This window comes from Astatotilapia calliptera, chromosome 7 (genome assembly GCF_900246225.1).
Source record: "Astatotilapia calliptera chromosome 7, fAstCal1.2, whole genome shotgun sequence".
NCBI lineage: Eukaryota > Metazoa > Chordata > Actinopteri > Cichliformes > Cichlidae > Astatotilapia > Astatotilapia calliptera.
This window is the reverse complement of record NC_039308.1, coordinates 21,033,675-21,047,436: the sequence shown is the minus strand read 5'-3', so window position 1 is coordinate 21,047,436 and position 13,762 is coordinate 21,033,675. Positions and strand designations below refer to the sequence as shown.

Below are 13,762 nucleotides of genomic sequence, written 5' to 3'. Positions count from 1 at the left end.
TCACTCATAACCCTGTATGACAGATAAATAATACAGTACCATGCAAAAATTCCTAGACACCTCTCATTACTTTATATTTTGCTTCCAAGGAGGCAGATATCCTGATAATTTTTAATGTGGTCTTAAGCTACAGTTCTCTTGGTTTTCTGAAGTTCAGTCATTATCATTCCAGTCTTTATACTAAACCATTTTTAGAGGAATGTTTTTTTGTTAAGCCACCTAACACTGACATATGAACCATTCAAGCATAAAAAGGAACTAAACTACTAAATTGTGTTTTCATGCACCATTTCTTTTGTTGAATCTGTGAAAAATGCCACAGATGACACAGTCTGACAGCATAAAACAGTATTTTTGCATCAACAAGGTGATTCCCAAAGAGCAGAATTTTTCATATTTTAATATTAAAAATTAGTTGCATATGTTGGGATAATGTGCAGTGTGTCTGAAAAGAAGAAGTAGCGGGCGGGCTTTAAAAAACCCCCACTTTATAGTAGCATTCAAAATTTTTGTCTTGATAATACATCTTTATAACAGTGGAGGCTCTGTCATGGTTTGGAGGTCGATTTCAGCCAGTGGTGTTGGTCATCTCGTCAAAATTAACTGAATTATGAATGCAGGGAAATACAGTTAAATTTTGCTCCACTGTGCAATACCATCAAGAAGTGGAAAGTCTCTGATTGGCGTCAGCATCATATAGTACGTTCATAAAAAAATCACTACAATGCATTAAAAGCATACCTGGAAAGAAAAATACACAATGAAAATGTCAGTTGTGGATTGGCCTCCCCAGATCTGCAACGTTATTGAAGTAGTGTGGGATCATCATGACAAAGAACATAACAAAAGGCAGCCAGAATCCACAGAAGCGCTTTGATTGTCCTCAGAGAATCCTGGAGAACTATTCCTGAAGACTGCTTAGTTTGACTAAAAGTGTTCAGACTGTGTTAAAGAATAAAGGTGATCATACAGAATATTGACTTTCATACTCGTCAGAATTGTACAAACTTTGTTTTTGCCTTACATACTGCACTTCCATGTATGTTACATATTTCAACAATTTACTGCATCTATTTCCCATTTTATAGGAAAACATAAAGAAATTAGGGGTGACACAAACCTTTGCTTAGTTACTAATATGCCACTATAGCAAGAGTGAAATGTGTAAGTGGGGAGAAAATGCAAATCAGTGGTTACTCAGCTATTTTCTTTGATTTACGCTGGGACTGTTTGGACTGAGCTTGCTGAAACTTTGAAAATTTCAGTCTGAGACAGGATCGCGCCTCTCCTACGGTGCGAGAGGTAGGGGTGTGACTCAAGAGTATAAAGAGAGGGGTAAGGGGAGGGGGATAGACACATCAAACAAAGGGATGATGGTAGTGGTTGGAGGGTGACGAATGGGTGGCTCTGTCTGAAGTTTGGGAGGCAAAGAAAGAGAGTGAGGAAAGGTGTACATATTAAGCGAGAGATGTAAACGGAAGTAAAAGCACAGACAGAAAGAGAAAAAGACAGAGCGAGTGAGGGAGATCTGCATCATGGCCTAAAGCTGAATGCTGCCTTTATGAGCTATAGTTAAAAGGACACTGAGGCGTGAGTCCCTGTAACCATAGCAACTTCCCAGGAGCCCTGTGACAGACGGATAATAGAGTGAGAGAGGAGTTGCTTTTCTCTTCTTCACCCCTCCCTCCTTCCCTCCCTCTATTCTTCCCTCCCTCTCACTTGTTCTCACTTCCATTCCTCTCTTGGGCAGTTTGTTGGATCCTCGCATCTTACGGGATTTTCCTTCTCGCGGCTGCCCTGTCTTCTTCTTCTTCTGCTCTCTTTTTTTTTTCTTTTGCCTTTTATGTGCGCTCTGAAGTTTCCCAGCCCAGCAAAGGCTGCTCCAGACAACTGTTGCCATAATTGCTTGTTATCTATGTGAGCGACTTTTATGGACTCTCAGAACTGTTTGAGGACTTTATTTTTGTACATCCAGCGGGGCATTTTGCATTGGCACAGGGAGAAATGTGCTCCAAAGGCACTGTCTCAGCCCGTGATTCCTTTGTCTACATTTCAGAGGCTGTGCTGTCAAACCATGGTGCTGCCCCTGAGACCAATCGGCCTGAGAATATGCAATGCTTAACAGTAAGTGTGATAAAACCTTTCTCACTTTTTTTTTTTTTTTTTTGTGTGTGTGTGTGTGTGTAAAGCTTACTTGTGCTTACATTTGTTTCTGCTCTGTGTTTGGGTGTGAGTGAACTGCATCAGAAACACTCTGGAACTTTAATAGTATTTGCAGTGCATATACATGTGTGTCCATATACATGTTTGATGATGCCGTTGCTGTCACTTTATGTTGGAAGTTTCTCCATACAGGTGCACAACTTTTGTGGTCCTTCGTTTTCAGCAGCTGCGTGTGTCCTTGTGTGCTTTATTTACTGGCTTTCCACGTCTGTGTGCAATGAACGGATAGGCCTGTTAAATGTACACAAAGTAGTTGACCCGTGACATTACACCACATCCACTGAAGTCATCATGCATAAATATGCCTGCAGTAAGGGAAATTTACTGCATGAAATTCCACGTTGCACATTCTGAGAAACCATAGCAACTAATTGAATCATTCGCTTAAGCTTTGAGGGGTGAGTGAAGCGAGATGTCATTTCTTGAAAGACAATGTTTGTCAAAAGGCTCGCTTCCATGTGACTCACTTGTGGAGCGGTGCGATTGTTTGTCATTACAAAGGCAAAAGAAGGAATCGTGCAGTCAGATGAGAAGTCACTTTTTCTTAACTGTTCTTGGAGAGCACAAATCCTTTCTACATTGCCTCTCTTGACCTTCACGTTGTGCATTTCCAGTTCTACGTCTTTTTTTTGTAGTTAGTTTTCTCTATTTCCACATTCTTGCCAAGTAGTATTAAAAATGAATGAGTTCAAGCGTCCTCAAAGTTGCTGGAGAGGGAGTGAGGATGCTTTTATCCATTTGAAGTGGCAACAAGGAAGAAGAAAAGCAACATGAAAAGAAAAACCTACACGCTAAGACCTGAGGGGTTTATTTGATTAAAGCACAGTTGGGACTCCTAAGGGACACACAAATGGCATTTTCAATCTATTGAGTATTTCCTGTTTTTACCCTATTTGGAACGCTAACTGCTTTGTTCTTGGCCTTGTGCTCCATGAGCTGCCTCCCTGATGGTTTTGCATGTAGCATGTGGTTTTGGCAGAAGCTTCTTTGCACTGTCCAGTGGTAACCTTCAGTAGGGAGGTATAATAATGTAAGATGTTCCTGGTCTCGTGCCAGCTCTACTGGGAACTTTTTTGAATGAATATTTTCACTGCTTGGCTGCAACCTATGCTACGTGCTCCTTGACCTGAGCAAGATAGCACAAAAGAGTTACTAACATTGTAGCTATTAGAAGGGATGCTTTTATTTAAGCTATCATTACATCAGTGTCATTAAGACATGGCATATGCATAGTCCTTGGCTTTAAAGCTGCTGTCAGATAATGCAACTCTCATTATCAGGTGTTTGTCAAAGAAAAATAATACACCTGTCAGCACTTAACTGTATGTAGCACTTTTTAGTGCTACAGTTTTAAACCTTAGTTAAATTCTGCAAACCTAACTATGTGTAAAAAGTTCCTCAGTTACTCATTCACATGCATGATTGGTGGTAGAGCTACACAACAAGCATCTTGGTTACCACTAGAAGCATTCAGTGTCTTGCCCATGGGTACTTTCACACATGGACAGCCAAGGTATTAAACCTCCAACCGTGTGGTTAATGGACACCCTAAGCTAGCACCGACACACAGCCACCCAAAGAACTCTGCTCCTAAGAAACTGAAACCTAAGAGCTTTTTGAATACAAGTTAAGTTTCCATCCGTCCATTTTCTGAAAGGCATCTTGATCAAACAATGTCTATCACAGTCCATTACAATAAGCTTATTTTTTATCCTCACAATGTCAGAAAGCAATGGAACATATTTATCATGTTAAAACTGGTTTACACTGCATCCAGTGTGTAATTTTTACATTAGCTTATAGATTAAAATTTAGATCTCTGATGAATCAATGCTAACCCCCCCAAAAAGTCTGCTTTTAAAATTTGCTCAATAAATGTGAAAAGTGGTTATTATATTTAAAAAGAAATATATAAATAATCTTACTTTACTGCTGCCAGTGGAAGCCCCTGGTTGGCTCTTCGTTTATGCTGTGACTCATTTGACCGTCCTGTGTCACATCAGAGATGGTGCTGGTGTTGTTTTATCCCAAATTACAGCAATTATGCAGCAAATAAATAAGACATAAAATTGCTTTGCTACAAGCATCTTCCAGAATGCATCCTGTAATGGTAAAACAGGTGCTTGTTCGAGATAGTTACTTGTATTTCCCCCCCCCCCTCCAATGTATGGAGCAGATTACACGAAAAACAAAACAAAAAAACAAACAAAAAAAAAAAAACAAGACTGAAGAACGGATATTATCAGTCTTTTAGTACAAATGTACAATACGCTGCATGTCATCAGAAAACCCCACAGTACCTCAGTCTAAGTAGTAGAGTAACAAAACATGCATACGAGGCTCAGAAGCCTATTGTAAGAAAGAAAGTCCTTAGCTGGTCACAGACTGTTTAGCAGACAAACTTTGAAAAAATAAAACAATTAATAGTGACTATTTTGGCAGTGGAATGAATGAGAAATAGTATTAATTACTTTTATGACTCATTGATTGCGGTAAATAATTAAGTAGGCAGGCAGGTTAGTTTTAGGGAAACACTGATTTGCGTTAAATAATTTTCGGTTGTTAGATGAGTTATTTTGTTCGGCTACAGTAAAAAGTGCTTGTTCGTGGTTTAGGGAGGATTGGTCAAGATTAATAAATGTCAGTGTTAATTTGTGGTTGGACAAAGTAAACAAACTGTTAAGTTGTGTCATGTTTCGGCTATGTGGCAGGCAGGGATTGGACCCAAACGCAAACTCACAGGGACAGAACTTGAACTCAAAAGCACAGCTTTATTGCTGGAAAATAGAACACAAGCAATACAAAACTAAACTGGGACAAGCCAATTAAAATGCACACCAGAAGCCACAGGGAGAATCACACACAGCATGAGGGAGACTACAACACTGACAAAGAGAAACACAGGGCTTAAATACACAGAGGGATAACAAGGGAATGAGACACAGAAGGAGAGCACAGCTAGGAGTAATCAGGCTGGACGAGACAAGGGAAGCAAAACTAGAAACACTCACATGAGACATGGACCTTCAAAGTAAAACAGGAAACACACTGACTGAACTCTAAACATGCAAACTTAACAGCAACTGAGAAGACAGACTACAGGGACCAGAAACATGGTACAAAGAGGTCACAGTAGACACAACATTGAACACAGGGAAGCCATATTACAAAGCCAAAGAACTAAACCTATGATAACCATAACTGAAATCTAGGGAAACAAGAAACAGTACAACAAAGGACTCAAAACATAATCCATAATATAAAAACACGAGATCTCTTCAAAATAAAACAGGAAACGTGAGAGGCAGACATGACAACATAAGACAACAGACATGAAACACACGAAGGGCAAGGGAGACTTCGCAGGGGTTGAAAACACAAAGGGGAGCTAATAAGCAAATGAACATAGGAAACCTAATAAGCTTAAACATACACTATAAACATCAAAAGAACTAAAACTCAAAACACTGGGTCATAAGACCCAGGATCGTGACAAGTTGAAATTCAATATTTTGTTGTTTTGTTTGTTCACCTGATCTTATCTCAGATTTTTCACTTGAGTCTGCTTCTGTCTTTAGCTGCCGTTGGCTTCGACTCAAAGGCCAAGACTTCTGGTTTTCTGTAGGGGTCATTGTGTGGATGCAGATAAAAAAGAAGAAAGCTAAGCTATCATTCAACCCTGGCCCAAAATACATTCCATCATTTGCTCTATAAACACACTGTTTGTCTGCATACAACCTGTAAGCCTGCTTAAATGCAATTGACCAGTTGTACTGAAAGCCCAACCAGAAACCATGTGCTGCTAACAAAAATCAGATTTTACATGTTAATATGCAGATTTTAAACCCTACACTTGGCATAAAAGTGGGATGTTTTTCCACTTTCCAGACACCCTGAATATCCTGAGTGGAAGTTCCCCCTGTGCTTGTTAAGACAGTTTCTCAAACCACAATCAATCTTTTAGACCAAATCATTTTATAAAGTTCATTTCTCTGAGCTTTATTAAATTACATCAGGTAAAAGCGGACTCCTATTGGTTGATCTTCATGGTATCAAGAAACTGCATGGAGTGAATAAAAAATAATCAATAACAGTTTGAGGCTGCGTCCAACAAATTCTCCCCCCACCGCACTTTGCAATGGCTGAGGCCTGTGTTTTTTTACAGGACCCTAAATTCCACAGTGTCGTCTTCCAAACTGGACGCTTTTTCAGTTTGCCACAAATTAAACTTTGGGTAAAACGCTCAGTTGTTATTTACTTAGCCATCAGGCCACAGTAGAGAAGGTGCGGGACTAATATCTCACTGGCTACTTAAAAACACTGGAGGACTTTTACGGTCGCCCTGTCTTTACCTGACATCCCCAAATGAACACCTTGCTCAGAGGGAAACAGTTCTTGGAGTCACGTTTTGTTGATCCGGGATCTATGAGTTAACCAACAGTCAGCTGGAGTCAGGTACTTGCTTCACATTACTTCTGTGAATATTCCGTTTCGTGGCAACTAAAGCGCTAACCTGAATCCCCACCCCCACAAAAAACGCTGTCCCCCTAAAGCGCTCTCAAGCGCTCCCAGCTGGATGTTTTCAGAAGAACGTCTGGCGTTTTCACTTGGCAAAAAATGCTTTAGTGGACAAAGCCCCTCAGACCTATTCAGCAGATCAGTATGACACTTAAAATGTATCCGTGTTGCTTTAGAAACACTCTGGGATGCCAGCTTTGTGAAAAGCAGTGGTCATATGGCGCTTATGTAGAGAATCAGAGTGATTGCACAGGATTAGACAGAGGAGGTAACTTTAGTTTCACCTTTCACATGCTTTCCTTCTATCGTTTAGGTTAAAAAGTACTTCTCTATATCTTCATGTTTTCCACATATGCAAACAAAACTTACAAATACATTACATTTCCTACACTGCTGGAAGAGTCGCTTTTAAGGTCATTGAGGGCATTGTGGCATCTGCATGTGTAAAAGGTCCTTTCGTCTTCCCTTCTCATCTCCTCCCTCCTTCATTCTTGTTTTCCCTCTTCCTCTTTATCTCCGGGTGAATCAGAGTAACATATGATTGTGCGGTTTGTGTGGGACAGTCTCAGGGGAGACTTAAGGGAGGGGGGGAAGCACATTCACAGACTAAATTAGGGGAGAATGGAAAACCCTTTTAGAGTTTCTCCTTTTTTATTTTTTTTGTACTCTCTTTCTGTTGCCATGTCCCTGCTCCGTTCCAGACCACCGCTAATTTCCTCCCTCACTGTGGTATCCTCCTCTGCATCCTTCTCCTCTCTTTCCCCCCTGTCCCCTACTAAACAAAGAGGTCTGTGGTATCATTAACTGCCTTCTCTTCACCAACTCAAACATTTTTCAGTGTTTGGTAATGGCCTTGCACATGAATACCTTCAGCGATTCACACAGGACTCATTAAAAGGCTTTGGCAATGTTGATAGAGATGTTGGTGAAGATAATACTTGATATACACAAAGGAATGTACCACAGCAATGAAAAAGCACATGGCTATTTTCCATCCACTGAATACGCTTTCACAACTTCTTCTCACGTATTGTGGTTCTTGTGCATTTACTTAATTAATAAATTAAGTTAGTTAACATGTTTGGAAGATAAACTGTGTTTCGTAGTGTGTGTTGCAGTGTGCGAGCCGAATGTCCCTGTAATTTATTCCGAAATGCTGGTGCTGCTTTTTAAGAAAGTGTTGTTGGCATTTAGGATTAATAATCATAAGAAGGGCATGTTGTGGTGACTGCAGCATTTGATTTGTGTGATATTTAGAGAAAATGTTGATGTCCTCTTAAAAACAAAATCAGAAAATTCTCTTGCAATGCCTTAAATGGAAAACTAAAGCAATTGATCTTTTGAAATCTGACATTTTGAGTTACCAATTTAGGGTGAAGGATTAGTTTACCTGTCAGATTGTACTGAAGTAAAATTAAACTATAGCTTGTTAGAAAGCAAGGACTGCCACCATAATAATAATGGTCACATAATAAATGTAATGGTTCCTTTATATGGTTCCTTTATAAAGATGCCTTTCAAGATTTTGTGGGCACTTACTGACAATAATGTAGAGTAAAAGCTGTTATATAAAACACAAACCAGCACATTAGAAACAAATGTGCTGGTTTGTGGAAAAAAAAAAACAGGAAAATAATCAAGCCTAATGAGCTAGAACAAAACCCACTGAGGATGCAAGGTGGGGTTTGAGTAACGTCTTAAATTGTCCAGGATTTCATGTTTTGGATGTTAGTTTGCAGAGTTTTGGAGTGTGGCTACAGAAGGCTTTGTCTCTCACAGGCTGCAGTCTGTGGAGAGAAACGGGCACCTCTCCTGTGTCTGAGGATAGGAAGGTTAGGAGGCAAGAGCGATGCTGAGGCACAAGACGGTAGAAGGGCTTGCAGGTGAGGTGGAGAGTCTTGTAGAGGAGTGTGATAGACATGTGCCTCTCAAGAACTCAGTAGGAAACAGCACTTTATTACAGAAGTTCAGGGGTGGAAAGAGAAATGCATGCTTGAGCGTTTTTAGCAAGAGGATTAGAAAATGAAACCCAGCGACAAGAGGTGTTGTGGAGGTGGAGGCATTCAGATTGATGTGTTGATCTGAGCAGTGGAGAACGCCTTGGGACAGAGAAGCTAGTGGGGCTTACTGATAGTAATTAACTGCTTTCCTTTGAGAGGTATGATTGGAACCAGGAGAGGGCAGTGCCACAAACATGCATTGGGTAAAGTGGGTGAGCAGAACACTGCAGCATACAATATCAAAGGCAGTGGATGGGTTGAAAAGGCCAGCATCTTTTGCACTGAGGAATTTGTTAGTGATCTTGATGAGAACAATCTCAGTGCTGAGCTAAGCCTGGGTTGTAGGTTGTAGAGTTCATGATTGGACTTATAATGCTGGATCTGTGAAGCAGCTGCTGCAAACTCAAACTTTCTGGAGTTTTCTTTGTTTTCTCACTTTCTAAAAATGATCATCTGAAGCACAGATTTAAGACTTGACATGAAACAGAGATGCCATGTCAGCATTTACCAGTTATGTTTACTGGTTTTTAAAAAAAGGCTATCGGCTCATGGAAATGACAGTGAGCACAGTTCATGAATATTAACAATAGTTGAGCCCTGGACAACATGTCCCCTCACATCAATTTGCTTGTCAGCTACCATTAGCTTTTAAACCGTCTCTGTGCAAATGGGTCTGACACTTTTGTCTGTTGCAAAGGATGGACAGGAAGGGTGAGGTGAGCTGAATAGATGAGAAAGAGTTTATTTTTTTCTTCTTTTGGATTGTGTCTTTGAAAAAAAAAAGAAGAATGGCTGGATTCATTGCCAGGAAATATTCTTTTGTGAGTATTTTGGGACTTGGCTGCTCTTAACCTTCCTCTCTTCTCCGCAAGGTGCTGAGCGTACAAAAGCTTATCGTTGTTCTTTCCTATACTTTCCAACTTTTGTTAATCTGAAAGAAGCAACCCTGTCCTGCTATGTTTCAGGGGGAAGAGCAAACTGTCTGTGCCTCAACCCCTAAAATTGCTTCTGATGAGCAGAGCAGTCTTCCACTTCAATTCAAGTGTAGTGACATTAAAAGTAAGAACTGTGATCACTTTGCTGATCCCCTTAGATTTCATGTAGTCCCATCACTTAAACGTGTGAGACATATATATCTGCAATTCGCCACTTGTTCTTTGACTTTACAGTTCAAACAGATGATGTGAGTAACTGATCGATTTAAGGTGGTGCACTGCAGAGAAAAACGTGTTTTTGTTAGTTTTGAGATCTGGTTTTCAGACTAGTGGAAAGAAAACATCCATAATGCACTGCGCATTTACTGCATAAATATACTGTATGTGCTTTATTTTAAAAAATGCGTTGTCATAACATAAATAATCTGCTGGGGAAGTTTCATGATGGCATCTGCACTAGCTACTTGAAAGTTTTTACCTTGTTCCTGTGTAGTTTCTCCCCTAAACATACAGTAAATAAACAATTTGAAGTTCATTGGCCTGCTGCATTCAGGGTTGACTTGCTCTTTATCTCTCATATTATGCACAGTGTCACCCTCAAAATGTTGTAACTATAGTTGCACCTATGACTCTGCATGCCAAACTTCCACTGTTTGAATTTTAAATGCAACTCGAGCTGTGACCTTGAACTCGGTCTTAGACCCATCGTGTGTTCACTGGCTCAGAAGACGTCTCTTCCTTTGATAGCTGTTTATTCAGGTCAGAAAGAGAGAGGCAGAAGGAGGGAGAGAGATCCCACACTACTAAAAAAACAGATTGGCCTTGTCTGGCTCCGAGACAAGCTTTTCAAACTTTTCTTTCACTCTTCTCGCTAAGACCGGCTTTCTTCTCTCCTTTTCTTCTGTCCCTCTAATCCGTCCTTCTGCCTATTTAGAGGTGAACAGCGCAGCGTGAAAGAAAGAGAAAGTGTTTTTGTGTGCTTGACGGGTAACCCTCGCCCTTTTCAAAAGGCAAACAGGGAAAAGCTGCCATCACTATTGGCATGAAGGGATCTTAAAACAATGGCCTTTTCTGCCACTTTATTAACACTGTACAGACTAATGCAGCAGCACTCCTCTTTCACCCCGCTCGTTTTCTGTCCGTGTTTCTTTCCTCGAGCCAGATATTCAGACGATTAAAAAGAAAAAGCAGCAAGCTGGGAATTAAAGGGGCTGTAAAGGGTTAGACAGCCTTTGTCGCAGTCGTGATTTAACAGGTTTTTTCCCTCCGCTGCTATTCAGGCGTTTTTTGTTGTTATTTTGCAGCTGACCACCTCTCTCTCAGATATACGGATATTTAAAACAAAAACAGAAGCAAAGCTTGGATAGCTGGAGCAGGAGGGGAGATTGTTCGGAATTCTCAGACCTGCGAATTTCCGTACCGTGTGCTTGGAGCCGAGTGGGGAGCGACTGAAAGGAAAAGCAGAGGAAATGTGGAAGTCGAAAACATAACAAACAAGCAGAATGTCTGGACGGAGGTTGGGGAGTATGGGGAAAAAAAAGTACGGTGGAAAGAGTCCGATGAGGTGCGAAGTTTGATTGAGGCGCGAGAGTGAAGCTTGTCCCTAAACAACAGTGCTGTCGTTGTATTTTGTGTGTTTTGCCGGGAAATGAGGTCATTAAAATTGGTAACACGCAAAAGTGGAGAGCAATCAGACACGTTTCCGTTTACAGTCCACATGTGGTCCGAGTTTAACTCTGCGACAACTGCAGGCTCAGGCCCGGCCTATTAAAAGTCCTGCCTTTCACGGTCTTATTCATACATGTCTCACTCGCGCTGCCTGCATTAGTCACTGCAGAGTATATACAGTATTTACAAGGGACAGTTCTATAGCACCTTTCACAACCTCACAGTGTCGACTCAGGAAACAAACTGGCCTTATCGGGGGCAGACACACAAAGCTGTTCAAGCAGCAGGGTGGCGAGGTATGCATAAGTGCATGTGTGTATGTGTGCGGAGGGGGGTGGCGGTGGGAGGCACTTCCTCCTATTCTTCTGCTGTTGAAGAGTTCCCATGAGCGCCCCTGCCAGGAGCTACAGTGTGGCCTGAGCGGGCTGAGCCAGCGCCAGTCTCGCCTACATGACGCCGTCACACACTCACACAGCTGATCTCAGGCACTGCTGCAACTTCTGCTGTTCAGGCCACAGGGCGACGAGCTGGGCCGCGTGGTGCAGGATACAACAGATGGAAGAAGAAAGAAGAGAGATGAAAAGAGGAAGGTTTTGAGTGAGAAAGGGAAGTCAAACACATGAAGCTGAGGTTGGCATGAAATTGTAGGTACAAAGAGAGGCAAAAAAAGATGATTCTGCACAGATGACTGGAGTCAGAATAATAATACATTTTGAGTTTGGAGGTCAGTGGCAGTGTTTTTGCAAAGAGGACGGGGAAACTGAGACTCATTTACGGAAAAGCTGGTGCAGCCTGAACGCCCGAAGTATCCAAGGAGCATTTCTCTTCCACAGATTCCTGTTTGTTACCCAGCGAGGTGAGGGACACTCTTGCCACCTAAAGCCACCTCAACTGGACTGTCACCTGGGCACACTTCAATACTAAATTCCCTACAGCCTCTGCCTGGGCAGCTGTCACCACCAAGATGATCCATAACACCCTAAAGTCCACCCAGCCATCGGAGCAAAGCCCCAGGAGAACAAGCTCAGCGGCACAAAGGAAACTTTGGCGATACTCGGGCTGCAGGAGTGCTGGCCAGGTGGAGAGTCACCGTCGTAGTGTGTGTGTATTGGCTGCGGACTTGAACACAGGAGAGGGAGGAGGAAGAGGAGGTGGTGTAATACACACCATCCACGGGCTGTGTCACCTGTGCATCGGATGTAGGCTGCCTCAGGTGTGTCTGAGTTCAAGTTACAGAAGTGAGAGAAAGGGAAGGCGGTGGTGGAAGAGGGAGTGGGAATGGGGAGTGCTTTAGCTGCACGGTTGCAACCTGTGTGTGTGAGTGAAACCCGAGTTAACAGTTTTAATAGTTCTGATCTTGGAACAGCGCTTTCATAATTTATCTGCAACAGATGAATAAAGTTCCCAGAATTATAACACTCCAGCAGCGTAGATAGTTTTTGATCTTTCTAACACAGAAGCAGAATATAAAATATTGAAGTGGAAACATCCTTGTTTGCACGCTGATAAAAAAAGAAAATGCACTTCCAGCTACATGCCAGCAGAAGAATAACTGCCGGCGGTATGGTGGTGTGGGGGTGGGCGGGGGTGTTTTTCTTGAGGTAAGAGACCCAGGAGACACATATTTAGAACGATATGAACTGACACTTTTGGTACACATTTAACATACAGATCAAAATTAGTCAATCAGATGTGAAAATATAAGAATATAATGTTAATGACTCCGAATAAAGATTAATCAGATTTCTGCATTTAGTGTCTAACGAGACTAAAAGAATAACGACTGGAAGTTAATTTTGAGTCCGAACTTACATGATGAAAATTCAGCGAGACGTTAGTCAGATAAGGGTGTGGGTGCGTTTTGCTTTCTTTAGTCAGTGAACATACTGACCCAGATAACAGTGTCCAGTCGTATGTGATTGGTAAGTTTTATTTACTTAACTCTTCTCCTGCACTGTTGGAAGTAAACAAGACAAAACTGTTTCCAACTAAATGTTAGGGCTGTAAAATAAAGGCGTTAGTAATAAAACTTTGCAAATGATTTGAATCATTCACACCTGTTTGAAAACAATAAAAAGACAAGAAGTTGGGAAAAAAGGCTTTTGAAAGGACAAAGTTGATATTCATTTTCATTAAAAATAATGAAATGAGAAACAAAAGTTGTGCTATCATCAGATCTATATTGATGGTGATTGTGGGTCACGCAAGGATGAGTGAAAAAAAAGAAAAGCACATGCATGAGCACTCTTCTGCTGGGTTCATTTAAGTTTGTTACAACTAACTTAAAATCTTACTTTTTATTCTAGTCCTTACTCATTATGATTGTTATTAATTCATCAGTAAAGCCCTGCTTATACAATTTAAATATTTAATGCATGCTGGCAGCATGTCCCATTCATTTTTCTTCATTTATCTCAC

The 13,762-nt window shown here is 41.2% G+C and overlaps 1 protein-coding gene across 3 annotated transcripts in view; it reads left to right on the top strand.

The window, feature by feature from the left end:
* rgs3a (regulator of G protein signaling 3a) overlaps positions 1 to 13,762 on the top strand; it is a 156,984-nt gene that overhangs the window by 50,375 nt on the left and 92,847 nt on the right. The window contains exon 8 of one of the 3 annotated variants that reach the window (XM_026173696.1): positions 2,057 to 2,124. In XM_026173696.1, coding sequence (XP_026029481.1) covers positions 2,057 to 2,124 — 68 coding nt within the window. Of the gene's footprint in view, positions 1 to 2,056; positions 2,125 to 11,747; positions 12,558 to 13,762 lie in introns of those variants that run through there. The other 2 variants (XM_026173697.1, XM_026173698.1) reach the window with 2 other exon arrangements.